Source organism: Crocodylus porosus, unplaced genomic scaffold (genome assembly GCF_001723895.1).
Source record: "Crocodylus porosus isolate Cpor-Errol unplaced genomic scaffold, CroPor_comp1, whole genome shotgun sequence".
NCBI classification, from domain to species: domain Eukaryota; kingdom Metazoa; phylum Chordata; order Crocodylia; family Crocodylidae; genus Crocodylus; species Crocodylus porosus.
The window spans coordinates 4,051,391-4,079,241 of record NW_017728924.1 but is presented as its reverse complement, the minus strand read 5'-3'; the positions used below and the strand labels follow the sequence as shown (position 1 = coordinate 4,079,241).

The 27,851-nt window shown below is 43.9% G+C and overlaps 1 protein-coding gene across 2 annotated transcripts in view; it reads right to left on the bottom strand.

Moving 5' to 3' along the window:
* The window catches only part of NRK (Nik related kinase), a 120,448-nt gene that overhangs the window by 49,999 nt on the left and 42,598 nt on the right, over positions 1-27,851 (bottom strand). For both annotated transcript variants that reach the window (XM_019540237.1, XM_019540236.1), the window contains 11 exons: positions 22,662-22,787; positions 21,800-21,910; positions 19,087-19,177; positions 16,363-16,493; positions 13,354-13,408; positions 10,605-10,683; positions 9,628-9,803; positions 8,531-8,603; positions 7,850-8,057; positions 6,012-6,173; positions 4,495-4,659 (listed from right to left, as the gene is read on the bottom strand). In XM_019540237.1, the coding sequence (XP_019395782.1) occupies positions 4,495-4,659; positions 6,012-6,173; positions 7,850-8,057; positions 8,531-8,603; positions 9,628-9,803; positions 10,605-10,683; positions 13,354-13,408; positions 16,363-16,493; positions 19,087-19,177; positions 21,800-21,910; positions 22,662-22,787 (1,377 nt within the window). The remainder of the gene's footprint in view (positions 1-4,494; positions 4,660-6,011; positions 6,174-7,849; positions 8,058-8,530; positions 8,604-9,627; positions 9,804-10,604; positions 10,684-13,353; positions 13,409-16,362; positions 16,494-19,086; positions 19,178-21,799; positions 21,911-22,661; positions 22,788-27,851) is intronic.

Below are 27,851 nucleotides of genomic sequence, written 5' to 3'. Positions count from 1 at the left end.
AGCAAGAAAAAACGTCAAAATTAAAGTAACAAGAATGTAGAAATCAAAATGTAGCTATGTAATGCTGTTTTTCTCTAAATTTGGGATTTTACATAAGGTTTTGTTCCATCTGCTAATTAGCTCTGCTATGTCTACTTCTCATCCAGAGGCCAGAGGAAGGGAACTGTAATACCTGAAACCTTGTCTATGTCTATCCCAACCATGCAGTTGGTCTAACGAAAGCTATCACCCACACAAATTCTTTTTGGGTAGTCAAGTCCCAAGCTGATGGAGAGGAGCTGCAGAAAGGTTTCACCAAGCTAAGTGAGCATGCAAAAAAATAGCAAATGAACTTCAATGTTGACAAGGTAATGTCTGTGGCAAAAAATAACTTCTGGGTTCTGAACAATGCTGGGTTCTGAACAAGCTGTTACGACTCAGGAAAGAAAACCTGAAGTCACTGTAGATAGTTCTCTAATGCTGGGTATCATTAGAAAAGAAATGAAAACAAAATGGAGAATGTCATTGTGTTATTGTAACAAATCCATGGCGCTCTCACGTCTTGAATACTGAATGCAGCTCTGGTCCCTACATCTCAAAAAGGATGCAGTAGAATTAGAAAAGGTACAGACAAAGGCAACAGAAATGATCAGGGGTCTGGAGCAGCTGCCATACTAGGAAAGACTAAAAAGGCAAGGACTGTTTAGTGTGGAAAGGAGAAGGGATGGGATGGGGTGGGGAGTGGAGGGGAGGTATGATGGAGGCCTATTAAACTTCGAAGGGTGTAGACCAAGTGAACAGGGAACCATTGTCCACCATGTCCCAGAATGCTAGAACTAGTGGGAATACACTGAAATTAGTAGGTGACAGGTTTAAAACTAACAAGAAAAAGTACTTTCTTGAGCAATGGATAGTTAACTTATGGAATTCATTGTCACAGGAAGCGGGGAAGGCAGAGAGCATAGTCAGGCTCAAAAAGAGCTGGATAGATTCTGGCTATTGAACAGGAACAGTTGCAGATGTTTCCTTTGCATCTCTAAACCAATAATGGTGCATGCCGGAGAGGGTATTGAATAAGGGATAGATCACTGATATCTGACTCACTGCTCTCCCTCTGTGGCATCCACTTCTGCCACCACTGGAGACTGGAGATACTTGTCTAGAAGAACCATTGGTCTGACCCAGTATGCCCAGTATGGCAATTCTTATGTTCTTATTCTCTCTCACATTTTTAGACTTCCCAGATGAGTTGTACGGCCAATATGGCTGGACTTCGAATGCATGTTGCTCAACTAGTTCTCACTGAAGTACTAGCTGATGTAAAAAAAAATACCCAGCTTTCTGCCAAACGAGCTCTGGTTAATACAATGGGAGAGAGCTCGATATAACAGGATAGCAAAGAAATAGGAGATCAATTTTTTAGAGATGGTTAAAATATTTTGAAATATCACAGTTGTAAAATATGTTCAGTGTCCAAAACATTGACAAAAATAGACCTGTTCCACTCATTTGTACATGAACAGAACAACATTCCTGCAACATTCTTCCAGAAACTTTGAGAAAAATAATGATGTACAAACACAATTAAAATAAAATCTATTTTATATATAGAATATATAAACCATGATGGGGCTGGACCCCACAATCTTCTGAGGTCCCTTCCGGCCTTATAATCGATGAATCTATGATCAAAATGGCTGCAGCATAGTACTGTGAATGCAGGAGATAATTAGCACTTTGAGAAATGGCCTGTTTATATGACTTTACCCTTTCTCTTTTATTTCCAGATGAGGTCGACACTGAGATTAAAATATAACAGGAACTGTATGGACTAAATTCTAGAATACATTTTTTTTCTGGTGCAGGGAAGTCCTTTATGGAATGCATGCCAAAAGTTAGATGAATATTTGAACTGACATTTTGCTGGCTTTTTCCCCTGTGGGCTACGACCAAATAGAAAGTTTATTCAACACAGAGTAGCATTTCCCCTGCTATCGCAAATCTATGGTAAAATGCATCTATTGACAATTGGATATGTGCATTTAGTAAATGGCTTGTTTCCACAGTTTGCAGACCCCACTTGATCCCGTGGCTACAGCTGGATTTCCAAAGACAAATACTGACTTCAGAAAGAGCTAAGTCTGATTTCACTGGGTATGTCTATACATGCATTAATGCACTGTTGTTACCCCACATTAAGTTTAGTACTTCTAACAGAAGGTATTAACTAAATGTGCAGTAGCGTCGGTGCATGGTCTTTTTGTGATGCTTAATGTAAGTAGACTAATTCTACTGCACATTAGTATGGCTTTTGCTGTGACATGCTAATGCGCAGTAGTCTACTGCACATTTAGCATCTCATGTTGTTGTGCCCACTGATCATTCTTTACTCCCTTAATATAGCAAACCTCTGGGAGGCTGGGTGTTTGTTTTTTTTGACTGTTGTACTTCAACAGAATTATGCATTGTTCTGTCTTCACAAACAGCTATGAAGATATACAGGCCTTGCATCATTTGTTTTATTGAACTGATCTCATATCACTGCTTGTTTTCTGTTATTAAAGTGTGTCATTTCCACAGCTGAGCAAACCAATGTTATTTAGTTGTTTATTAGCAGAGAATTCCACCTTGGGATCATCTGCAGATCTCTTTGTCTAACATTCAGACTCTGATAGCATCAAAGTCTGCACTCAGTTCAACACTGAAGCAAAGTATGCTACTTGGCAGTGTTCTGTTTTTCACACACAGAGTCCCCCCTAAAGCCTGTACTCCAATATTCTGGGATGTGTTTTGCTATGAATGATCCTCCGTCCTTACAGCTTCACATCAAAATTGACCTTGCTGAGCCCCGAGCATTTGGGACCTGATCCAGCAAAATACTTCATGATGTGTTTCAATATCATCTCGCACAGGTTGCAGAACTGAATTTGCAACTGGGAATTTTATGACAGAGTGGGAGAGCTGGAAGTTATGGGGTAATACAGTTTATACAATGTGTACTGTATCTATAGATAAGGAAGATGAAGGAGCCAACAGTAACAAGACAAAATCATGCAATCCCGAACAATGAACGGAATCAAAATCTTTTTGGATCGGAAAACCTAACTAAACATAAGAAAACAAATTAAAATTAACTAGCTAGAGATCCTTAAAACCAGTGAAAGGCAATGGCTGTTACAATGTTTGCCTGTTGGCCAAAAGAATCTAAAAACCTGTGCTTGGGATTAAACTGCAAAAGAGAAAAGTTTGTAAATCTCACTCAGTTTTATCAGATTTTGTCTAAAATCAGTCTAAGAGGTTTTACAGCTCTTAGGTCACGAGTTTTGTTTATCCCCGACTTGAAAGGCAAGAAAGTGATATCTTAAGAGACTCTAGATTGGTTATACAGATTATAGGTGGTTTTGTGGAATGTGGGCCATGCAGGCTTGAAGAAGGTATCTCATTATTTTCCACACGGTGGTCAAATCTATCTGGAACTAGAGTGGAAGAAGGAGAAGCAAAGCCAATAAGGCTTCACTGGGGGCATCTACACATGTGCTTTACTGAGGAGTTGACTAATTAGTTCTGTAGTAAAGAGTCACCATTTATATGTGCAGCGTTATTAGGCTAGAGTAAACAAATTAACTCTGCCGTAGGACAGTCCTGCCCAACACATGTACTATGGAAGTTATTCAGTGTGCCACAACATGTGTAGATGGCGACTGGGGCTGGCTGGGGCATAAGGGTGCTACAATGTGAGGGCTGCCTGCCAGTTAGCCCTACACTGCAGCACCCTTGTGTCCCAACCAGCCCCTCTGCAGCACGTTGAGCCTGGAGGGAGTAGCTGTAGGCTGGCAGGCTGACCCTCCAGGCCCCTTGCCAGCTGGGGCTGTGCTGCCCCGGCTCAACATGCTGTGGTCCCAAGTGCATATGTAAGCACTGAGCCTGGAACCAATAAACTCTGGCACAAAATGCACCAGACTTTGTTCAGCTGTGCTAACTCCACTTGTAGATGCACCTACTGTGATATACATGGGAAGACACCCAGATTTGGTTAAGGTTTATCCTAGATTAGTCAGTCCTCTTTCTCTGAGCTACCAAAGCATTATAAAAATGACATGGAAAATGGCAGAAGAAAAGAGTGAGAGGGGATTTGATAGCAGCCTTTAACTCCCTGATGGGTGGCTGCAAAGAGGATGGAGCTGAACTGTTCGCAGCAGTGACAGGTGACAGAACAAGGAGCAGTGGGCTCAAGTTGTAGCAAGGAAGGTATAGGTAGGATATTAGGAATAACTTTCTGACTAGGAGGGTGGTGAAGCACTGGAACAGATTACCTAGAGAGGTCGTGGAATCTCTATTCTTGGAGGTTTTTAAGTCCCAGCTCAACAAATCCCTGGCTGGGATGATCTAGTTGGGGATGGTCCTGCTTTGAGCATGGGGGATGGCTTAGATGACCTCTGAGGTGCCTTCCAACCCTCATTTTCTATGATTCTGTGACACTGTACCATAGATGGTGCATTGTGGGCAGGAACATACCTCTTTGCTGGTGCTGCTTGGAGGAGGGTGTGCTGCTGCACTTGAACCCTTTGGAGGTGCTTTGTTCTTTTGCTTGTGGTCATGTTGGAGAGACAGCAGCTGTGTCTGGTCTTTTGGCAGCGTCCGCTGAATCTTCTTATTGTGTTGTGCTTCTTCCACCTTTTTCTGAAAATGAGATGATGCCAATAGTGTTAAAATTATTTACTGGAAGGGTAATCAGGTGAGGCAGATTTCAGCTCGGTGCCTAACCCTCCTTGTCCCCCTGAGCTCTGACCTCTCAGCAGTCTCATTTAACTTCCTACAATTGGATTTAAAAATAGCACAAGCTAAAACAAAAGAGAAACCAACTAACAAACCCAAAAATTCCCTCTACCAGCTCCAAACTGGTCTCAATAGTTCATTTTTTAAATGGCTCCAGCCTTTTACAGAAGCCAAAGGGCTTTATTGAACCTCATCATGTAGAAACTTGCTATGCTGCAATTTGAACATAAACCAATTCACCTATTAAAACATGAAAACATTCTGGCCAAAATGCTAGGTTTGGCTTCAGTCACAAGACGGAGGCACTGAAAAATCCCTCCGCTTTACTTTCATGTACAGGGGTGAGATTGACCATAGCCCGAAGGAAAGCAAAAAGCTTGCAGATCTAAATTAAAGTGGGGTAACATAAATGCAAAGTAAGAGAAATATATTTAAAATCAAACTAAAGTCTAGGGTTATTTCAATTTGAATTGTATGCTATGCAATATATGGCTTTTTGAGAATAGACATATAAGAACTAATACTGTAGAAGAAGCAGGGAGGACCTGGACTTTCGTTTCCAATAAAGGCAATTAAATGAAACATGAGAAAGACCAATGAACCAAGTTCCTCTTGTTGTTTTTCAGAGATCAGATGGGATTTCATTCCATTCCCACCACGGGATTGCTCTAAGTAATTGTCACACTCTGCTTTCAAAGAACAAAACATGCTAGATCTTAAACTCTCTCTAGCAGAGTCCTAACTATTTTCTATATTTAACCTTTGAAATTTCTAACTTCACTGGGAAATACATGCCAATCCAAGTCAATTGGAAAGCTGCCCTTGTACAGATTCCCTTTCCACAAAGAAGGGCACCGTTCTAACATGCATCACCCTCTTTAGCTTCTGGTAACAGGAAAGATATAATGGGGTCAATGCAGAAGAGTGCCATGCTCCAGGGAAAACCCAAGCCAATGCAACCATAATTAAGAACGATCCCTAGGCACTTCCCCTACACAAGATGCAATAGAAGATGGTAGTTTTGCAGATGAATTCAGTGAGGAGCAGCACAGCAATAAGTACAACACTTGTGGAAGGAGAGGACAAATGGGGTGGATGTACCCTTGCTGAAGGATACAACTCAAAGGGATACAAGCAAAGAGGGAGAGGGGTTTGGTGTGGTCCTATAGGAATGAGACTGTATTAGAAGACTTGAAAAGGATCCAGCCACCTAAACAGGGAGCCACAAGTTGTATCAACAAGTTCATGAGTTGTACCTGCTTCCTTTCTGGTCTCCTCTGCCCATCTACCATGCACCGCTCATCTTCCACAAGTTTCTTCTCCTCTTTACATGTCTCATCTCTCCTCTGAACTGCCTTAATCTCTGGCCGTCTCTGCTCACACTCCTGCTGCCTACGGAGTTCTTGTTCTCTCTGATGCTGGATAAGAGCCAGGAAACAACACTGTTCTTACTTAATTTCTTTAGTTATAGATCATTAGTCCAAGGTGCAATGAGCTACAATTATGAGAAATGTGCAACCAAAAGACCCTTTCTAGATCTACAATCAGTTGGGAGACATTTGTTTTGACCTAGCAGAAGAGTTGAGGGGTATAGTGGCCTTAAACATGATTGTAAAACTCCTGGAGTAAAATCTGGACCCCAAAAGTCAGCAAATTCTGCTATTGACATTGGGGGGAAGGGGGGCAGTGTAAGGATTTCACCCTGAGGTCTGGAGTACAAGTCCCAGTGATAAAGGTCTCATTTCAGGTCCTGCCATTTGGACAGGGAAAGGTTTTCTGGATTCCCTCCATTTCATACTAACTTTAACAACCTCAGTGGTGCGTTGCTCTGCTGTCCTAACATTTCTTCTAAGGTTCATGAAGAGGCACAACTCCATCATTTAGTGCTGTTCCAGGGGCAACCCCGCACCCTCAAAGAGCTTGAACAGTGGTAAGTCTGTCACCACCCAAGACACGAGTACTATTAGTGTGGGTGCAGGAGGAGAGATTCAGACTTGGACCATACGTACTGGGATAGGAATAAACCTGTACAGCCTTTCTATTTTTCTGAGGTTCCACCAACAGCATGTATGTACATGACAAGATTGTTGTTTACTGTGGAGTTTACTTTGTAGTACATTTAAAGGGTGAAGTTACGCATACACTCAGACCATACTAAATCTTTGGGATGTTAAGCAATGTTAAAGTGAGAATGAGCTGTGAGCAGTTGCACATTAAGAATTAATACTGTTTCTTGCCCACACAGCTCTGACTTGCAACTAGAGGCTGCTAAGCTAGGATACGTGGGCTCTATCCCTGCTCCAGGGAAGGGGGAAAGAGGCTAGGAGGGGTGCATCTTGGGATGCTGGAAGACTGAAAATTGCTCATTTTATCTCCATGGACCAGACTGAAGTTACCCTAACAGAAATTAGGTAGTGTGGCCCAGAGCTAACCCTTGCCTGAGGTGGCACAGCTTTGAGATGCTCAGAGGGCACTTGGCATGAGTTAATGATCTTAAAGATACAGCTGTTTGTGTTTTCAGTGTTCTTAGTAGGGTCTAAGTGTACCTTCACCCTCACTCCAGAGCAGACATAAAACCAGTTTTCCCAAGTAAGCACTATTTCACTGCCTGGCCACTAAGTGGAAGCAGAGCCAATCTGTACTGGGCAAACAGCCACCCTGGAATAAAACGGGTAAGGGGAGTGGACACATAATACTTTTTCCATATGGAAAAGTTACTATACAATTTTCAAGGAGGAATTTCAACTTAGGTCGAAATGATTTACTATGTTGTATGGCTGGCTATGAGCCAATCATTGCCCATTTCACCATAACCCTGTAGGTAGCAAATGCATCACATGTGCATATCCAAATTAAAGCCAGTGGGAGGTAAGCATTTCTCTCCCAAAACCCAGGCAGGGAACTCCAAGAATATGAAAGCAACCCTTTAAAAAAAATCAATGTTCAGATATTGCTCCGGTTAAAGATTCCAGGCCAAGCTGTACCGAGACTCTAACAGGACTTTCTTTTTCTTTCAAAACTCTGTCCTTGAAATTAGCACATTTTGACTTGACACTTTGAAGGATGGGCATTAATAATACAAGCCTGTGCCTACATCCTCCAGTCTCTTCCTCTGCTCTTTTTGTTGTTCAATCCGCTTCTGTCGCTCTGTCAGCAGCTGCTTTTTATATTTCTCCTGGTCCTTCAGCTGCTGCTGCTGGAGCTGTGGCTGGCGGTGAGGGTCAGAACGGCTCTTGTTCTCCTGCTGCAGCCTCAGAAATTCTCGACGGAGGGTAGACTCACCAGGGAGATTAACTATGGAGCTGAAATACAAGGAGAGCTTCTATCTGACTAGTCGTAACACTCTGACAATACAGCAAGTACAAGGCATCCAGGGGGAAATTACTCTGCTAGCAGATCAAAATGTTCCTCTAAATCTCTACAGGATCTGTTGGTTATACAGCTACATTTATTGCACGTGACTGAACCTGATTATCTTGCATTTTCACTGGAAACTGTCCCTCCCCATGGCTGGGATATTAAGAAAATAACATATTATTGACTCAGCATTTATATTCAATAGCTATGCAACAATACATGCACATTCCTGCATTTTTTCTGGAGGTTGGACTAGGAGATCCTTAGGTCCCTTCAGTTCCTAAGATTCAATTGCTAACCATGGTGAATAACACCGGAAGTTTTCGCACACAGTAAGAAAACCATCTGGCTGTGGAGAATGGCTTTCTGTGAAGACAGGCCAGCTAGCCAAATTTTACATGCTGCTAATAAAATTAACCTTGGTTCTCCTTCATCTTCATTCAGCTCATCATCCTCTTCTTCACTCCCACTGTAATCATAGTCTGTTTCTTCTAAAAAAGTAAAAAAAAGAGGAAAAAATGTAAATCCGGAACTGGAAAATGTTACTGCTTGATATTAACCTAAGTAATCTCCTGCTAACAAATGGCAGCAAGGGAAAAATGGCTATACAGCCTGCCACTAGGGTCAGTGAGAGTCTTTCTCATGTTTGGGATTGATGACCTCTCTGAATCAGATATGTAAAGGTTTAAAAATGGGAAAATGAAAAACAGGAAGATATCATCAACTGGTCTTTGAAAGATGCCCTGAAGAACTGTGTGGTCTTAGGATATGAGGGCTTAGATAAGATATGGTTGGATCCTACCAGGTAAAAGTTGCCCTCCAAGGTACCTCAGCTGATAACTCCCATTGCTTTCACTGGAGGTGAGCCATGGGAGTTAGGTGCTTAAGCAGGAGTTAAGCTCCTAACTCCCTTTGAGAATTTAGGCCTTGACATTCAGATTTTCAAAAGAAGCCCAGAGGCAAGTTTTTAATCACTTGGCAGATACAACCAGGCCCAGATATTCACAAATGATCAGCTTCTACTAACACAGCTCTTTGGAGAATTGCGTTATTTATTGAGTTTCCTCCAGAGAAGCTTATTTCTCTACTGACCCAGCAACAAAAGTTGAATCCCTCTGCGTATTCCAGCCATATGTTCTATCCTTGCAATGAGCAAAAGTAAAATACACTCCTGAGAGAGATCATCGGCTGGTGCCACAGGGTGTCTTTACACATGCTCCGGGGTTCAGGTTGGGGGTGCTTTAATTAGAGCGGCTCTCAGGAGCTGCTCTAATTAAATGCCCACAGTGTCTTGTGTAATCAGAGCAGGCATCGAGCATGTATATAGGTGCTCATAAAAAATAGGTCCATGCACCCAGCTGAGGATCCGACCCTGTAGTGAAATCCTGGCACCACTGAAAGCCTCTTTCAAAACCTGGCAAAACTCTCAGTGCTTTAGCTGGGCTGGTGCTTCATTGCCTTCACTGGGACTTGGTATAGCTTGAAGAGCCTAGGGTGTAGTGTTCTCAGCCTTACCCTTGTCCCCTTTCTTTTTCCTGGTCCTGTCCAGGTGGTCTTTCAGCATGATGCGCACTTGCCGCTCATTTTGCATATCTCGAATAAATGAATGTTTGAGCAAGGTTTCAGTGGAGGGACGATGCACATAATTTTTAACGAGGCAGCTTTCAACAAAATTAAGAAACTTTTTTGACCTAAAAAAGAACCAAGGCAAACATGAAATACAATCCTCTTAAACTGACAGAGGCACAGATCCCCTGCAGGATCCCAAAGCACTGAATCTGGAGCCAGCACAGAGAACAGGTTCCTTTGATACAAAATGAGCAGGTGTTTCAACAGTACTTCATGTTCCAGCACTACCCAAAAATTTAAGATAGGAGCCATGGAAGTATTGTAGGTCAAATTATGCTTTTGTTAGAGGAAGTCCAGATATTGAATGAAAATTTGAGCAGAACTTGACCTGCTGTATCTACCTGAAACAGCCAGGTAGAATTTTGGGAAGAAGTAATTGCTTAATTTAGACTGTGGCCAGAACAATAGGACTAACTTTGTTGCTCTTCCCAAGAGTGATATAGGGTCTTCAATGGCTAGAATCAACTCACTAGCATCATACTAGGGGATGTGTTGAATAATGGTGTATCTGGACATGCAGTCCTGTACTGATCCACCAACATTCATTTCTGCAGCACCACAGCGTCTCTGAAGAAGTCTCCTGACCAAATCATGATCAAAACAACTGCAGAGGCCCTTTCACATTTGAATTTCAGCCACCAGTGTAAGCCCTGAATCTAGGCAGAGTTTAGAGCAGAGTGGTGTGATTTACACTGGTGCAGAGCAGCTGCCTTTCAAACTAGAGTATCTGCCCTCATGCAGATCATGCTTCTCAAGCAGCACCTGCCCCAGGAAGAATTATGAGACTGAAAAAGATTGCAGCCTCTGGACTGCAGGCATCAAACCCCTGGCAACCCCAAACTGTAGCAAAACAGTGTCTTTACCATTTCCTGGATTTCAGTTTTGGGGGTGGGTTGCGTGGGATGAGAAAGAGGGCTCTCATGGGATGCATGTCACACAAAGCTGCAAAGGAAAAGACAAGCTATTAATGAGCATGCCCTAGCCCTGCCAACCTTTTTTGACCCCTCTGGCACAGCTCAGGTGATGCAAAGACATGGCACAGCTCATGCTGATCCATGGCACAGATGCAGCCCTTCATAATTCCTCCTGTTCTGGAAGAGGGGAATAGCATTCATAGGGGCTCTGTGTTATTCAGTGGGTGTCACCATCCAGATCAGGGAAAACCCTTGCAGCACAGGAGGTCTTTGAGTGGGTGACAGTGAATGAATGTAGCTGGACTAGGAAAAGGTCTCTGTTGTTAAGATCAATGCAACTTTTTCAGAGTTTTAGGGCTCTGTAAGAGGGGCATTCAATAACAAGGCCTTGATGCTTGAGTGGACTATAAAGATGCTCACATACTCAGTGTCTGAAAGGGCATACACACCTCAGCGTGAATGTCAGTCTGGATCATAGTACATACCTATTTTAGTCTGCCTGGTTTAGCTATACACTAGATACTAACCAACCTCTCCTAGTTCTATGGCACATGCAGTAAGAGAAACAGCATGAAAAGGAGAAGTTAGCATGAAGCAGGGAGCTGACAAACTGCTCCAGAGCTGAACACACAACTGAGGACAAGATTCAGCTCTGTTGCATTTGAGGAGATTCGTGCAAACTTAGTAGGCCAATCTGTGCTTTCCAAACAGATCACGTGACTGTTTGGTAAGCTGGTTTCTCTCTAAACCCACTTGTTTCCTCTTGGTTTGGTTGTTGTAGAAAGCTGATGCTATAGAGAACAACATGAAAAGTAAATGCCGTCCCATCCCATACATCATTTGATCAGCCCATGCGGCATAGATGGGAACTATTACGCCTGATTCCAATCCCAGTGACAGCAGTAGCTGTATTCAGGACAATGAAATGACACCCATGCAGAACTAGTGTAAATAAGAGAAGGGACCAGGCACGGGGTTTCACTGTTGCCTTGTGTACTCTCTTAGTGTGAGTCTACCAGCTACGTCTTATCTCATATGGATACGGCAACATTTATGGGCACAGACACTAGGGCTCCTGTACACGTGCAGGGAGGCTGCTCCAAGGAGCAGACTCGATTAACTGAGTCTGCTCGAGCATAGTAATTACTGTGCTCCTACAGACTCCAGCGTCATGTGTATCAGTGTCCCCATGCTGAAAAATGGCAGTGGGGAGCTTTAAACTAAAGCTCGTTCAACGAACTTTAGTTCAAAGCACCCCACTGGCATTTTTCAGTGTGGGGATGCTGGTACATGTGACGTTCCAGGCACTTTTAATTAATGCAGCTTTTGGAGCTGCACTAATTAAGCACCCCCGCTTGCCTCCCATAGCACATCTATCAATGCCCTTTGTGTAATGTCTGTACAACATGTAGCACAGTGGAGCATTGTCCCAGAGACCACCACAACACACATAGTGAACACAACACAATACAGTGCAGCATCCATGCAATATTTGCCTACAAAAATAGTCAGTGTAGCACACTTGAGGCACACAGCTGAACTGAGGACTCGGACTGTAAAGCTATAATATTTCTTTTGTAAGGGAAATCCTCTCAGACTCCGGTCTCAAAACTAAGTTCTAGCTAGACCGAAGCATGGTTTGGGAAAATGCTTTTAAAATCAGTTCAGCTTCACCTCCATGAACAGCTAAGTGCTGAAAACTGATTTGGAAGGAAGACAGTCTGACCTGCACGCTTAATGGCTTACAAACACAGTCACATGCTCTCTAGTGCTGGCAAATCAGATCATCACTCATGCGCTCAGCAATACCCAAATGCCCCACCGTGTCTTCACATTGCCATGCTGCTTAGCATCCTCTGTGTTTTGTGCTGCTGAGCAAAACCCATCCCATTACCCCTGTGTAACCACCTACAACAAGAGTTCCTACAGCAAAATGGCAAATGACGATTTCTGCATTTTGATCTGCATCTAAAGCTAGGTTAAATCACAAGGAGCATCTGCTTTTGATATGAAAGCAAATGCAAATGCTTTCAAGGCAGCCTCCTGGGGTAGGAGAACATCTGGAGGAGCCATCAAGAAGGGCTGATGGAGGCACAACAGAATTGGGACTAAAGTGTGGCTGGAAGGATTTCCTCCAGGAGCTTTTGCTGTCCTGAGTGGGCCTCACTCTCTACTATTTCTCTAGGATTCCACGGAGGGTAAATGCATGCTTTCACCTTCAGACTCAGGAAAGGGCAATGAACCTGACTTCAGACTAAAAGTATATTCCTCCATTAAGAACTATGTGAACAACAGGACGAATCCTCTGTTAGGAGTAGTAGCAAAAGGATCTCTGCTACCTATGGGCTGCAGCACCCTTCCCCATTGCCAAGTGTTCTCCTGTCAGTTGTTTCTGCAGAAACTTCAATCACTCTTCCCCACATCTATACAGAGTGCCCCATGAAGTGAGACACACCTCAGCTCTGGAGAGAATGGTGTGTCCCTGGAGAATGCAGGCATGGAGTGAAAATACAAACAGACAGGATTAAAAGGTGCAGGGTGAGCGATGGAGGATAGGTATGAAAAGTCGGGCAACTGATGGTTTGAATGGAGGCAGCCAGAACTACATTTCATTAGATGAGGATGAGCTATCTTAAAAGGCTGGGACATGTGCATGCAGTCTGGACTGACTCTTTAACAAAGAATTTGAGTCACTTACGAGGAGCTCCTTCAGCCATTTCTATAGCCGTGATTCCCAGAGACCAAAGGTCGCTCTGCATGAGAAGAAACAGTGAATAATACAACTTTTAACATCTGAAGTTAAAAAGGCTTCCCACAATTGCCATGGAACGGTCATATTTGTATGAGTGATGTACAGTCGACTCCCTCCCACTCCCTGCTGAGCCTTTAAGGAAATGTGCTAATAGTCAGGAACTTTTCATTTCCCATGGAATTATGAACAGCTAATTCATGCAGTCAGGCCTGGGACACAGACCGTTTGCCTTTAAAACTGAATTTCCGGCATACAGCAGGAATTGTTTAAAGACAGCTCAATTCTTTACTCCGTTACATGCAAGGTAGGAAAGTGAGATCCCATTTAGACCTGATACTGCTTTCATGCTAGTATAGGGGTGGGCAAAATGTGGCCTGGGGCCAGGTGCAACTTGCCATGCCATTCTATCTGGCCCACGGGGCCCCTAAAAAATTTAGCAAATTAATATTTGTCCGCCCTGGGCTGCCTGTCATGTAGCCCTCAATGGCTTGCCAAAATTCAGTAAGAGGCCCTCTGCCCAAAATAATTGCCCGCCCCTGTGCTAGTACTTGCTTCAGTGCTGTTACTCCTTTCATACACTGTTGGAGGAGAGGTGAAAGTCAAGAGCAAGAACACTCTTCCTCTGCAAAAAGTCATTTCCAGGCACTGGGTTTGGGCAGGGAAAAGGAGAGCAGAGCTGTGTAATCCGATGTGTGCCCAGCTACGGACTACAGCCTCTTCTACTGACTTTATGGATCATCTGAAACCCAACTAGATGCTCGGGTTGAGATCCTGATCATTCAGGTGTAAATCAGGAGTAAAAGCATTGATTTTAAGGGCATAAGCAGGTTTAGGCTTGCTTAGTTGTGTGTGCTGCTTTTCTCTTTCTTCTCTTCTCTTCCACCAGCAGATATGTTTGTCCAAACTAATTTGCAGAAGGTCTCCATAATTCATCTCATAATCACCCTCAACATCTGACAGGACTTTGTTTAACAGGATATGAGACAAAATACAAGCATAAGAGGAATCCTTGGAGACCTGAAGTAAGAGTAATGAATATGAACAACATCTTATGTCAGATCTGGCCTGTGAAGCTACAACTTCACAACATAATCATCATCAGTATCTCTTCTAGACCCACCCTGCAGTGATTCACAAAGGCTGGCGTATGGCTTCATGCTGTAGATCTCAGATCCCAGCGGGAGCTAAAAGGTTCAGGATCAGGTCCTGGGTTATTAAATGACTCCAAAAAAGAGACAGCTGTTCAGAGAAGGTGGTAAAAGAATGGATTCCCTGAAGTACAGTGGCAATGGTAAGAGAAACCAGAATGCTTGGAAGAACCTGGAGCTGATACTTTGAGGCTTGAGGACAAAATGAGTTACTGGGGTAGTAAGGGTGTTTGCAGTGTTAAATGCATTTTTTTTTAATTGTCACTGAACTGAGTTTGTGAGAAGTCATGGGCATAGCAGAACAGCTTCCTGCTTTTTACGCACCATATCAGCAGCGTGTATAAATACTCGCCTCATTTTGCTCATGTGAATCATGACACTGAATCAGCACTTCGGAAAACCCCGCTGACCACTCTTGGACTACAGTTTGCAGTCTAGAGCCAGGCACGAATAAGATGAACTGCATAGATTATTCCATGCACATATGAAGCATATGCATTCAATATGTATCTATATTAAGGATATACTAGTAAACACACTGACTGGGGAAAGAGAAGGTGTGTGGAGAAAAGCCACAGACAAGCAAGGGCTTTCAGGTAGTACTTATATATTATGGAGGAAGGCATATAATACATTTTGGGCCTGATTGTCATTTACAGAAAGATGTCCTAAAGGTCTTTTTCACACTGCCAGACCAGTGGACAGTGACCTTAGGAGGAGTGAGGAACAAAGACTTCTGAGTAGAAAGTAGAACCTGAAACCTGGGAAGGGTTCCCGAAACCACATCGGGATTAGCAGGTGTGATTTGGGACATCTTTCTGGTACAAAGCTGCTGATGGATGCGATGGCCTTGTAACAGGACTTGGGAGAAACAGAAAGCATTTTGGAAAGCATCCCAGATGGTCAGTGTGTTTATGGAAAAAAATGACACCAATGCTGCAAATCAACCCAAGGCTGACAAGCAGGATTGTGTGCTTCTTTGGAGCAGAATCAGCATGTTATAATTGTAAGTGGGACAACCAGAAGAGTCCCTGATAGCTGCTCTTTGGTCTCCAAATTGCAGTGTTCATAAATGGTCTCCAAAGAATAAATACAAGCTCCATTTAAAGCTTTGGGGTCCACAAAGAGGATGTTCAGTTCATGATGTTACAGCCATATGAATAAGCTGAGACAGTATTTCACCAATGAAGAAAAATGCGTATAATAAAGATGGATGGGACCCATCTATTTACTCAGACTTTCTTGCTCTAGACTTTGATGGTGTGCAATGGCTTGCAGTCTCCTCTGGAAAGGGAAAGATTCTTGTAGCTATTTGCTAATAAATTATGCACACTATTATCTATTATCATCAATTAACTTAGCAGCAATGTAAAAAGCATAACAGAAAACACATCTCTTGATGACAGAGGAAAGAAGTAGCACAGAGCCATGTTCATGAAAGACTGCTCCATAGGCAAATGTTTTTGGGCTCTTTCTCCCTAGCAGTCTCCAGATGGCAAGTCTTGTTTTCAGAGAACAAGAGATACTTTTATGAATTTCATTCTCAAATGATTTACATTTCATTTCATACGTTAACGATTCACAAAGAAAATAAACTCATACCGAAACTCCTCTTTAAAACACCCACATATTAAACGGACAGCTGTTTGTACTGTTACATAGATATAGATAGATATATACACACACGCACACCGTTGTGGTTTTAAGGGCAGGGAGGAGGGTTTGTTTTCAGTTGAAATACTTGAAAAGGCTGTCAGTGCTGAAAACCTGGTCACTTTGCTACCACATGCAAAATTGTAGCACTCACCCTGTAATCATAAGTGGAGTCTGGGTTCTCCTCACAAGCTATGACCTCAGGAGCCATCCAATAGGGTGTCCCAATGAAGGTATTTCGTCTTCCAATCGTCCTGTCCAGCTGAGCGCTTACCCCAAAATCCACTGCAAAAGTCAAGCACGAGAAATGCGATTAATTCAAAGCTCAAAATACTTGATCACTAGCTACTTCTGCTTGAAAAGCAAACCATGTCGCAATTTCAATCCTTAAATTGCCCAGCTTGAAATTAATTCTGGAGCAATTAAGACGCCTTGCTACAGATCTGGAGACACAAACTGCGCTCTGGACTCATGCAGAAAGGCTCCTCACACGGACATGGCTGTAAACTGGTAACCAGTCAATCAGGCTGGAGTGTCAAAGGTGACTGTGTGTGATGCTGGCCACATTAATTCCTAAGGTTGTTACTATAGAAACTGATGTGCCTTATTCATGCTAGACTTATGGGCCACTAGACTAAGAAGAACCTTTGATCAATGGAGTCTGCACTAGAAATGATGAAGGATTAGCTACATTCTGCTACATATGGGACGAAAAGTTTGTGCTAAATTTGGCAAAAAGACCGCGATTAAAAAAGATTTTAAAAAAGGCATGAACTTCCCCATCAAGGATGTCATAGAAAAATCATTTAGACTTGAACTACATATTAGGGCGGAAAAGGATAATGATTTGGCATCTTAAAACAAACTATGAATAAGTGGGACTAGGGTCTTTTTGGGATGGCCAGAAGTTATTGCAGAGCAAGAGGTCCAGCATATCACTGAAAAAAATATTTTTTGTTGGACTTCTGTCTCGGAAAAGGCTGGAGAAGTACATCTCTTTATTCAGTTGTGAAATGCATTTATAAAGAGTGAGCTGAGCTGTGCTCTTTGAGCTTAAAAGGGAGTCATCTACTCATCATGGTGCTGCAGCTGTGTTGTAAATGTCTTTGTTCAGACAATAAATAGTCTTCACAATAATCTATAATTATGTGTTTGCATTAAAAACACCCTTGAAAACTTATTAATTAGATCTGTTGGACAAATGACATACGATAAATTAAGTGTGCTATTGACAGAATAGCTAAAGGAAACACTGGCTAGGGTATGATGGTAGGGTCTGATACTACTATTACCAAAGAGCAGATTTCCATGCCTCCCTCCCACCGGTCCCTATTATTTGCATACAACCTCTGCTAACAGCCTGTTTCATAGAACCTGTACTATTATAACACACGGAGAAATTACTGTATCACTAAATTACCAAAATATATGGGTGGGGCTTGGCTCTTTGAAGCATTGTGTATTCTTTAACACTGGATGTGAAAATTGAAAGCATTTTATAAACAATGATTATTTTGACATAGGATCATCATAGAAGCCTAAGCATTGCAGCAGCTTTGCTTTTAGACATGACTGAGCTAAGTTTCTTTGGAAATAGCTTTGGTTTATTTTCAAGCCTTATAGAAATGTTTCATTATTAACTACTTGCATATAATGCAGAGCTAAACAGCAGAAAAAGACATCAGTGATGATGACAGAAGGAAAGGAGGGCAGAAAAGAAACAAACAGGAAAAGGTCTTGCTGATTTAAAGTACAGGAGCAGCAGACAAGTGTCTGGCAATTAAAAATAATCTGTGGGTAAAATCCTGCCTTTATTCACATCCATGACAAGATTCCCATTGGTTTCAGAGCAGCCAAAATTTTACCACAAGGCTAAATCCTCAGTTCGACATAAGGCATTATTCTGATCTAAGCCAGTTGAGGATCTTATGCCATGTCCTTTGGAAATAGCTTTTTTTTAATTTTTTTGAACTGCTAAAAGACAGTTGCAATGAAGAAGGGAAAAATCAAAGGGAAATTCTAAAGAAAAAAAGGCACCATCCTTGATGTAGTCCCTTTCAAACACTGCCAGGTATTCCCTGTGATGTGTTTTTAAAAAGAAATGAACTGTCCATATTCGCTTTCGAGCCAGAGACGCTGTTTGCTCTTACAAAGTGAAAAGTTGTCAACAGTTTCCACCCAGTGACGTACCACAGCTATCCTGCACTTAGAAGTGGAAATGAGTGTGCTCACAAATCCTCTCGGGTGTCAGCTGTTGGCAAGCAGTTCCTTTTCAGTGGTAACCTTTGCGCACAGCTAGGGTGACTCAGTCCCTGCTGCCAGTTTCATTAACACCCCTGAGAACACTTCTGTTACAGAAATGGATTAACGAGTTTTGGTGGGTTTTTTGCCCCAAACTAATTGTTCTGGAAGGAAAAAAAATCAAACAAACCAGGGGTGACTGTGCACATGTAGCTTATGCATGCTGAGTATGCATGTGTTGCTGTGAGCTGATCAATGGAACAAAGCTACCTAGGGAAGTTGAGGAATCTCCTTCATTGAAAGTTTCCTTGAAGACTCTGGATAAGCCCCAGTCTGGGAGGGTTAAGGAACAGTAAATCCTGCCTCTCTGCAGGGGGCAGCCTGCACAGATATTGAAGTTGCTTCCAACCCGGTGATTTTATAATTCGGTTTTATGTGGCTGCCTTTCAGACATGCTGAGAATGATGACTGATGCATGTAACTCGTTGGACCTTTGGGATCCTGCTATATGGAAGCGGCCATGGAACCGTAAATTGTTACAGTGATATCTGATCTATTTTCCATTCGTGGGTTATTTAATGACCTTTCCATGTTAACACGGAGCTCGCAGCGTATAGGAGCATTTGGGGAAACTCACCGAGCTTTACTTCTGCATTTTCCGTGAGGAGAACGTTCTGCCCTTTAATGTCTCGGTGGATAACGTGGTGGGCATGAAGGTGCGCCAAGCCCTGCAAGAGAACCGTGTTACTCAGGCTGTTTTCTTCCCATCAGGGTCATGAATTTGAGAATTGTTGCTTCGCTCAGGGTGTGATCGTGGTAAAAATCCCTCAGAAGTGATTGCTAACAAACCATTTGCTCACAATGCTGGCAATAAGAAGAGTGAGTGAGCAACACAGCATCTCTCAGCTCATCTCACTCATATAGGCTGAAAGCAGTGCAGCATTTTGGAAGTGAAGCGAGAGGAGAATCAGGGCCACAAACTGCACACTCGATTTCAGACTCAGAGAGATATCACTCTGCTAAAGGCCAACAAAAGAGGAATGTGGGGTATAAGCAGCAATCCTTTGGATAGCTATTGATGGAGCATTCAGGAACCAGGAGACTGGTGGCAATGGTTTGAGTCCTGCATTGGGCAAGGTTCCCAGTGACTCTAATGACTGGAGATTGCATCTGTGCCCAAGACTATTTTAAGTTTCAAAACACTAGTTAAACTAGACTAGAAATAATGGAGTATTATGAGAAATGGATGGCCCACCCAAAATACTTGGCCACGGTAAAACTGATGACTTTACACACAAAGGAACAGCTGATGAAATCTGAAGTTCCTCTGCAGTTAACCCTTCTTTGCCCTACACACAGACAAGTCACACTCCACACACTTCACGGAGAGATACCTGTATCCAATCTCTTTTGTCTTTTGCTATGATAGATTTATTATTTTAAGTTGTGGTGTTTAAATTACAAGGAGGGACTTAAAACCAAATCTAATGGCAGCTTTGCAGGTAAATGGCACTCATATCCAGAAGAATTAATGACAATCTGCCTAGAAACATAAATAGCAGGGCTGTGTGATGCTTTGGGTGCTAAGCTGATTTGGAGGAGATTCAGTCCAATTCAGCGGCTGAATCTCCGAATCTGAATTGAATCAGGAGACCGGTTAAAAGGTCTGAATCAATTTGAAGCTCTCCGAGTCTATTCAGAAAAGATTTGGACAGCTTCGGAGATTCAGGCAGTCCCCGCTCTCTGCTGCAGGGAGCTGGACCTGGACTCTGTGCCGGTAAGTAGGCGGTGGGCAGAAGTGGGGGGCTGGAGGAGTAGAAGGGACTATGGGGGGACCCCCGCCAGATCCCATCCTCTGCTTGCTGCTCCAGCCCCCCTGAGCACTCACTGAACCCCGCCCCCCACCATGGCTGTCCCGCAAGCCCCAGCTCCCGGCTCTTTAAAAAAAACCCCAAAAGACCCACACTCACCAGCTGCTGCAGCAGTCTCAGGGCTTCTGGGGACTTGTGGCAGAGCCCCCCATGCAGCGCGGGGCAGTGGGGTGTAGCGAGGATTGCCCCCCACCAGGCAGGAGCTGGTCACTCGGGGCTTTTTTATTATTTTTTTTAAAGAGCTGGGAGCTGGGGCAGGCTGGGGGAGTAGGCGGCGGTCAGGGGGCTTGTGACAGAGCCCCTCCACATGTTGTGGGACACCATCCCCCCCTGCCTGGCACCAGCCAGTGAATCAGGGTTTTTTGTGTTTTTTTTTCTAAAGAGCTGGGGGGAGCTGAGGCCGGGAGAGCAGCAGGAGATGGAAGCTCATGACAGAGCCCCCCCAAGCAGCATGCAGCAGTGGGGGGCAGCGGGGATTGCCCCCCACCTGGCAGCACCCAGTGAATGCCAGGCTTTTTTTCCAAAGAGGTGGGAGCTGGGGTGGGCAGGGCAGCCATTGATGGGGCTGGGAGAGTGGGCGGGGGATTCGGACGATTTGGCAGTGGCTGAATCAATTCAGGACAGTGATTCGAATCAGCCGAAACCAAATCTGAAGTGAATACTAGCCACTTCACGCAGGCCTAATAAATATGCACGCATATATGAAAGGCTTCTGACTGCATGCATGCCCATCTCATTGTCGGCTACCCTTTCACATGGACACATGGAAAGATTTTAAGTCTCCGTTAAAAAAATGCAGTCTTCCTGTCCTCATGCTGTGGCATAATGTAAACTGTGGAAGAGCCCCAGTAAGGATACTGAACTGAAGCCCCCAGGGACAAATTTCCCCACTGATTGAGATGGCACCCGATTTGCAGCACACAAGAATTCCAGATCAGAGAATGGTTTTTCCCACTGACCAACGGATTTGCTATTTATTCAAAATCAGCAGCTCCCTGCCAAATCCACATGGGATATTTGATGTGCTTTTGAACTGACTGCCCATCTCTGTCATTATGAACATCGAGCAAGTTTAGCCCTGGTCGGGTTCAATTCACTAGTTTGAAATGGGGAATTTCAATGGCAGGTCTCAGAATACTCATATTGATCTTCCTGTTATTAAAAAAAAGTCAAACTCTATTAAAAGGGAAGTAGACCAATGGCTCTGTAATGGCCCATGCATTTAGGGCAACTGGTTCTAACATTTTTTCAGGCTGGTTTCTTCCAGAACTCTTGCTACCAACTTTCTGTTGCAAAGCATGCTGCTTTTACAAAAAGACAAGTTAGAAATGGTTTTCTTTCCAGGAAAATAGGCTGCAAATAATGTAATATGCTGGGGCATCCCCTTTGCTGGCAGTTAAAGGCTTGCTGGTGTCACGTGTCACAGTTAGAGAAGGCCAGGACACTCTTTGCAACAAGAGCACAGTTAGCAAAACTCACCCTGAGAACTTCTCTGCAGATGTAGGCAATCCAGTCTTCCTTGAAACAGTTTCCTTTGGTCTTCTTTACCAAATCTGTCACAGACCCAGCTCCACAATACTCCATTACCAGCTGCAGGGAGACAAATATACCATAGACCTGTTACATGTTCTAGGAGATCCTCTAACAGAAGAAAGAGCAGGGCGGCACCTTGTAGACTAACTATTTCAGAGAGGTGTAAGCTTTAGTGAGCAACAGCTTACTTTGTCAGATGCTAATCATGATCATGTTCTGGCCTACTACACCATCAGCCTAATTGTGTTGCATGTGTTGCCTGCCCTTTAGCACTGCAATTGGAGTGAAACCTTCATTTTCTGAATTAGACACTCTGCTGATGCAGTAAAACAAAGCAATGCCCCTCTTCTGTTACAGTTCACAGGGACTTCATTCCTGACTATAGCCAATGAAAAATAATAAAAGGGGAAAGGGCAAGGTGGAACAAATCCAAGTCCATGACAATGTAACCAAGTTTGTTTCAAATGGAATCAATCTTTACAAATTCTGGCTAATATCTTTAAGCAAAACGTTGGCGTTTTGTTGGTCCTTCTTTGCCCCATTTTTAACTCTCTTTTGTTTCTTTCTTTCCATTTTGCCACTGGAAAAAAATCCAGAAAAAAAAGCAAAGGCAGAAGATAGAGGAAAAAAAAACCCCTTAAAAAACTAGAAAAAAAGATAAGCCTTAAAGCTGAAATCAAAAATACTTTCTTAAAAGTTTTATACAAATTTATAAACACTTTTCCTTGGGTGCTCCTGTTGTAACTCCCAACAACAATTTCCTCTTTCAAGAAAATCTAATAAACATAAATGGGATTAAAAAACATACCCAGAGCTGATCATCCTGGCCTGCAGGACTCTTCTTGACAAATGCTCCATAATATGTGGCAATATTGCGGTGATGAGAATATTTTTTTAACATGTTTATTTCTAGCTTGATTTCTTCCTCCTCATTCTGTAGTAAAAGAGAGCAGAACGCTGCAGAAGTGAGAAGATAAACCTTCTACTCTGCGCTGTGAAAAGCAGGACTAGGCCCTTAGACAAATCACAGGGGCAGTCTCTTAACCAGCACAACCAACAAACCTAGATCTAAAATCAGGAACTGCTCCAGCTTGAGCTCACAGGAGAAGACGGTCTACGTGGGGGTATGAACAGACTAATATCCTCTATGCACGGCGCATGGAAGGGAATTTGTAACTCACTCACCAGGAATTTAGTCGTGGAGAAATTAGCTGGATTCCAGCAAAACCCTCTTGATAACTCTTTATTCCAATAGTACTACGTGCTTTAAATGTCGCATGCACATCAACTGATTCACCTTTCCTTTTCCCTGAGGGACCTGCCAACAGGGAACCTGCAGCCAAGAGAAGGGAAGTGACATCCCAAGTCCACAAACCAGTTTGGAGGTGAAGCCAGGATTAGAACTTGGCTCTTTCCTCCCCACCCAGAGGTTCATCCACCAGAGCGTGAAAACGCCTACAGAACGACGAGGGCAGCAAGGCAGCTGCTAGGGGGAGGCCTAACAGTCCTGGGTCTACATACTTCCCTTTCTGCAGCATCTATCTGTTGTCTCTTCTCTTCTGCTTACATTGGTCCTTGGGAAATGCACCCTCTTTTGTTCTGCTGGAACAGAAAACAGCATAGCAGGGTGCTGATCTACAGGGACGACTATTAGATGCCACCACAATACTAATAAACGATCATAACAGAACAAATTAGAGCGAACTTCATTGCTAGCACCTCGCAATGGCCTCAACAAGGCAGCTGTGTCTCAGCTAAGAGCTGGCCAGTGAAATGGCTCTTTCTCTTCTTGCCGGTGCCATCCTTGCCAGGAGAGATGGTGCGCCGAAGGGTGCTTTGCCGGCCACAAAGGGAACAACAGAGCTCTATGCTCATGACATGGAGGGCCGCTTGCCTCCATCAGCAGAAAGGAATAAAAGAAAGCTGACACCTGAATTACCTTTTGCCGCCAAACATCCTTGAACTTATCAGCTAATGAAAAAAACAGGCACGGAAGGCAGAACCGGCTGGGACATGCACAATGTTTTTCCATGCTAGCCCACCACTTCCAAGGAACTCCGCTAGCCAGGTGCCCCCTTAATTGCCAGAACGAATATCCAACAAAAAGGGTGAGATCCCTGCCAGATGCTGTGAGGGGTGATAGGCATGGAGTCATTAATAGTTGGGACCCAAAACTGTTCTGAAAATCCCACCACGTGGGAGGTCTCCTCGTGAGCAAACACCAGATCAGAGCACACAACACTCACTCAGCATGTGCCGTCCTGTGAAATGGGGACACGGAGCTGTTTGAGGGCAGTGCCGTGCTGTCAGGTCACTCAGGAGCTGGAAGGGGCACGTGCTCCAAGATGGCATCCCCTAAGGTGGCCCTCAGGCAGTGCGAGCATCCTTAATAATCTCTTGCTACTTCCCTGGGACAGGGAGGAGGTCAGTTCATTTATGCTAGCAAGGTACACAGATAATAGCTTGATTAACAAGGGAAATAAGAGTAGCTAAGCAATTCTGCCCAGAAAGTCTGTGGCAAAGCCAAGGTTTGAAACCTTGAGTGGTCTGTTAGGGAGAAGAAGGATGTTGGCAGGGGGAGGTGGGTGAGAGAGAAGAGGATGTGGATAAAGCCATGCACCCGGGCACTCCTGGCTCCAACCTTCCCCTTGCTGATACAATTATGGGCCAAACATTGCCCTAGGGACCTTGACATCTGCTCAGATATTTTGCTGCTTAAGTAAGGAAAGCTGCTTGCAGATGCCATTTGCTACGTTGTTTGCGGGCATGGTAGGTGTGTGCGCAAAACGGCAGGTTTGCAGCCAAACCCTGTTTGAGAAACCATGGGCCTCGCCTGACCACAACAACATGAGGTAGCAGAGCGAGGAGGCACACGCCTCTACCCACAAGAGGAAACAAGACTGGAAACTGATAAACACACTGCCAGGAGGTTCTCTTGTCAAAGTTATGGCAAGGAGACACGTCTCTCCTTGAAAAGTGATTTTAAGAGCTGGAACGACAGAAAGCAGGAGGTTCCCAGGGAGCAGCCTGCCGCATGCCAGCTCCGAGGAAAAGCTCCGTTTGCAGGAGTAACGTGGCAAGACGCGAGCGCTTTGTTTGCTTGGCATGATGAGAGAACAGGAAGCCAAGCCCGTGAGGAGAGGCGCAGCAGCACACATTACTGTCAGCCCCACTCGAGCGATTTCAAAAGGCTCCCACACCCCTCCCTGTAACATGACGCTGCAGCACTTCCTGACAGATGTCCAGTGCATCCCGCGGTGACCGCAGCATCCTGCTGCCGATCGGGAGGAGGGAGCTCAGAGGCACAGCTCATGCTGAAGGGGAGCACATTTCCTCTGCGATGTTTCTATCACGGGGCTCAACACCAGGCATGCCAGCTCGCAGCTGGTCACAAGTTTTCTGATCAAGTGAATTTTCATGCTGTGAATGTCACCCGTCTGGTGCAACTGAACCTTTGGGCAGGAATGTGCCAGTGTCACTTAACTTTTCATTGGAGAAATAAGGATTTATTTTTCCCGTTCCAGACCCAGGCTGGCATTTCTGGTTATAAGCAGAATGCTAGAGAGAGGGAAAAAAAATCCAATGCAAGACAAGTCCTTGGTTGCTCACATGAAATAGGAACTATCCAGGTTCGAGCCCCTGCTCCCATGATTCAGACCAGGGGCTTTGAACTTCCCTCTCCTACATCCCAGGTGACTGCCTGAATGCTCAGTAATCAGCCACACTGGTGCGGGCCACTCTCTCCTGTCCAAAGAAACAGAGATATTTAAAACCTGAATTGGGAATAATTTGATGTAACAAATATTGACTCTGTTGTAAGCAGACACTTCTGTTCTTCAGATCTCTTGTGCTAGGCACAGACATTCAAAATCCCCAAGAGGAATCGATCTAAGTTGTGCAGTTTTCACTAAGTGGCAAAGTTTAGAGTGAGAGCGAACATAACACACATTTGCCCTTTGCTGGGAGGGAGGCAAATCTGTCATTTTTAAACCAGTCTGCATGTGCCAAACCTCTGTGCTGCTATTATAGACTGGTTTTGTGTGCCGAACCTCTGTTCTGTTACAAGTAGACCAGTTTCCCATCACTTTTACTGGTAAAAGTGTAATGTCTGTACCTGGCCTTAGAGACTGAAAGCATTTCTATCTAAGGGACTTCCATATCTCTGCATTACTGTAGCCCTTGAGCACCTCTCACCATAAACCCGCTGTGCGGTGGGGCAGTGCTATTATCTCTGCTCCAGATGCAGAACCGAGGCACATAGAGGCTGTGACTCACTCAAGATCACTCAGGAAATACAGGGCAGAGCAGGGAGTTGACCTTTGTTCTCTTAAGCGCCAGGTGTGCACATCAACCTCAGGGACCTTCTTGGTCCATCACTACCAGCTGGAACCAATTGCTTCCTGTGCTTGTGCTGCAACAAGCTAGGGGAAGCATACAAAGCCCCAGTGCAGCAGAGCTGGGAGGTGTCAGGGCTTAGAGGGAAAACCCCGAATGGTTGCTCTGAAGATTCGGATTGAAGCTCTGCAGAATTCATAAAAAGAAGTACATTGCTTGGTGTGAACCAACTCAAAACGAAAGCAATCAGAGAGGTTATTGGTACTATTCATCCTCAGAACAACTGGCCAGATTTACTAGGACACTGCCGCTTTTCTGTGCTGCCCCTGCAAAGCAAAGCAACCAGGTTTCGCCAGCCAATTAAGGGAATATATAGCCTCTTTGTGTTCATGGAGCTGCACAAAGCTACTGGCATGAGCCAGCCAACGTGGGCCTCCACATGCTGTCATGTGATTTTTTGCTGGACACTGCACATTTCCTGGAGTTTTTGCTCTGATTCTTCCACTGGGAAGAAAGCTGTCAGTGGTACTGATGCCCTCTCCCAAGTCAAGCTATCGGGCCAACCCAGAAATCTTTTTTGAATAAGTCAATAAAATATTTCTGCCTTTGAGTTGGCTCTGGGTCTCTGGCCCCAGATCTTTCCCCACTGACCTTTGAAGTCTAGGGATGTTCAGATCCAGGGATTTGATTTAGCATCAGATGCTGCCAAAATTCAACCTCTGTTACTCCCCAGCAAACAGCAACCTAGCTTTACCTTTGGTGACTCTCATTTCTACTAGCTATTGCAGTTCACGTAGCATGTACTTGCACGGACAAAAGCAAAACCCCAGGGGTCTACTGCTCCAGTTGTCGTAGAAAGGGACCCTCTCCATGGACAGACAAGCAACATATTCACAATTTGACTGTGTATGTGCATGTATATTTTGCAGAGATGTTGACCTTGATTCTTATTCACTCTCGGATCCTTTTAAGATATCCTGGCAGAGTGAAAGCAGAAGTAAATTACTTAACACTTACCTTTGCATAACTTTTCTTCATCTTAAGAGTTTTATGGTACTGCCCATCACTGAAGCGTTTTCATGCTGCCAGTGGGGTGCCAAGGGGCTTTTAGCGTACATGAAAACTGGATGCATAAGTCTTAAGGACGAGCTTCCAGTAAGTTTAAAGGGGGTGGGGAGGCATACGTTTTTTGGCCTTTCCAACTTTCAGGCTAATTTGGTCTTGTGGAGGCAAGTTACTATACTATGAGTCAGCTGTACAGGGGAACAAAAATCAATGCTTAGCAAATTCTATGACACTGTTATAACTGTAACACCGCTCTATAAATGTGGAAAGGGGCAGTGCCAATTAAATTGTCTCCTTTTCTCATCTATTGAATCTTAAAAAGGCAATATTTGCATCTCTAACATGTTCCTTCTTGCTCGCCGTCAGTACAACTGCAATGCCCTAGATTTTTATACCAAATAGAGGAATGGTTGGTGTGCAAGAGGAAAGGATGTGATGAAACACAGCAGGGGCAGCGAACAGCTACAGGAAATCTTTTATTTGCTATCTCTGGCAACAGATAATCACCAGAAATAAGCAGGAAGACAGTTCTTTTCTTCATTATTATAGACTAGCAAAATATACAGAAGTGCTGTCCCCACTTGCTTTGGACAAATAT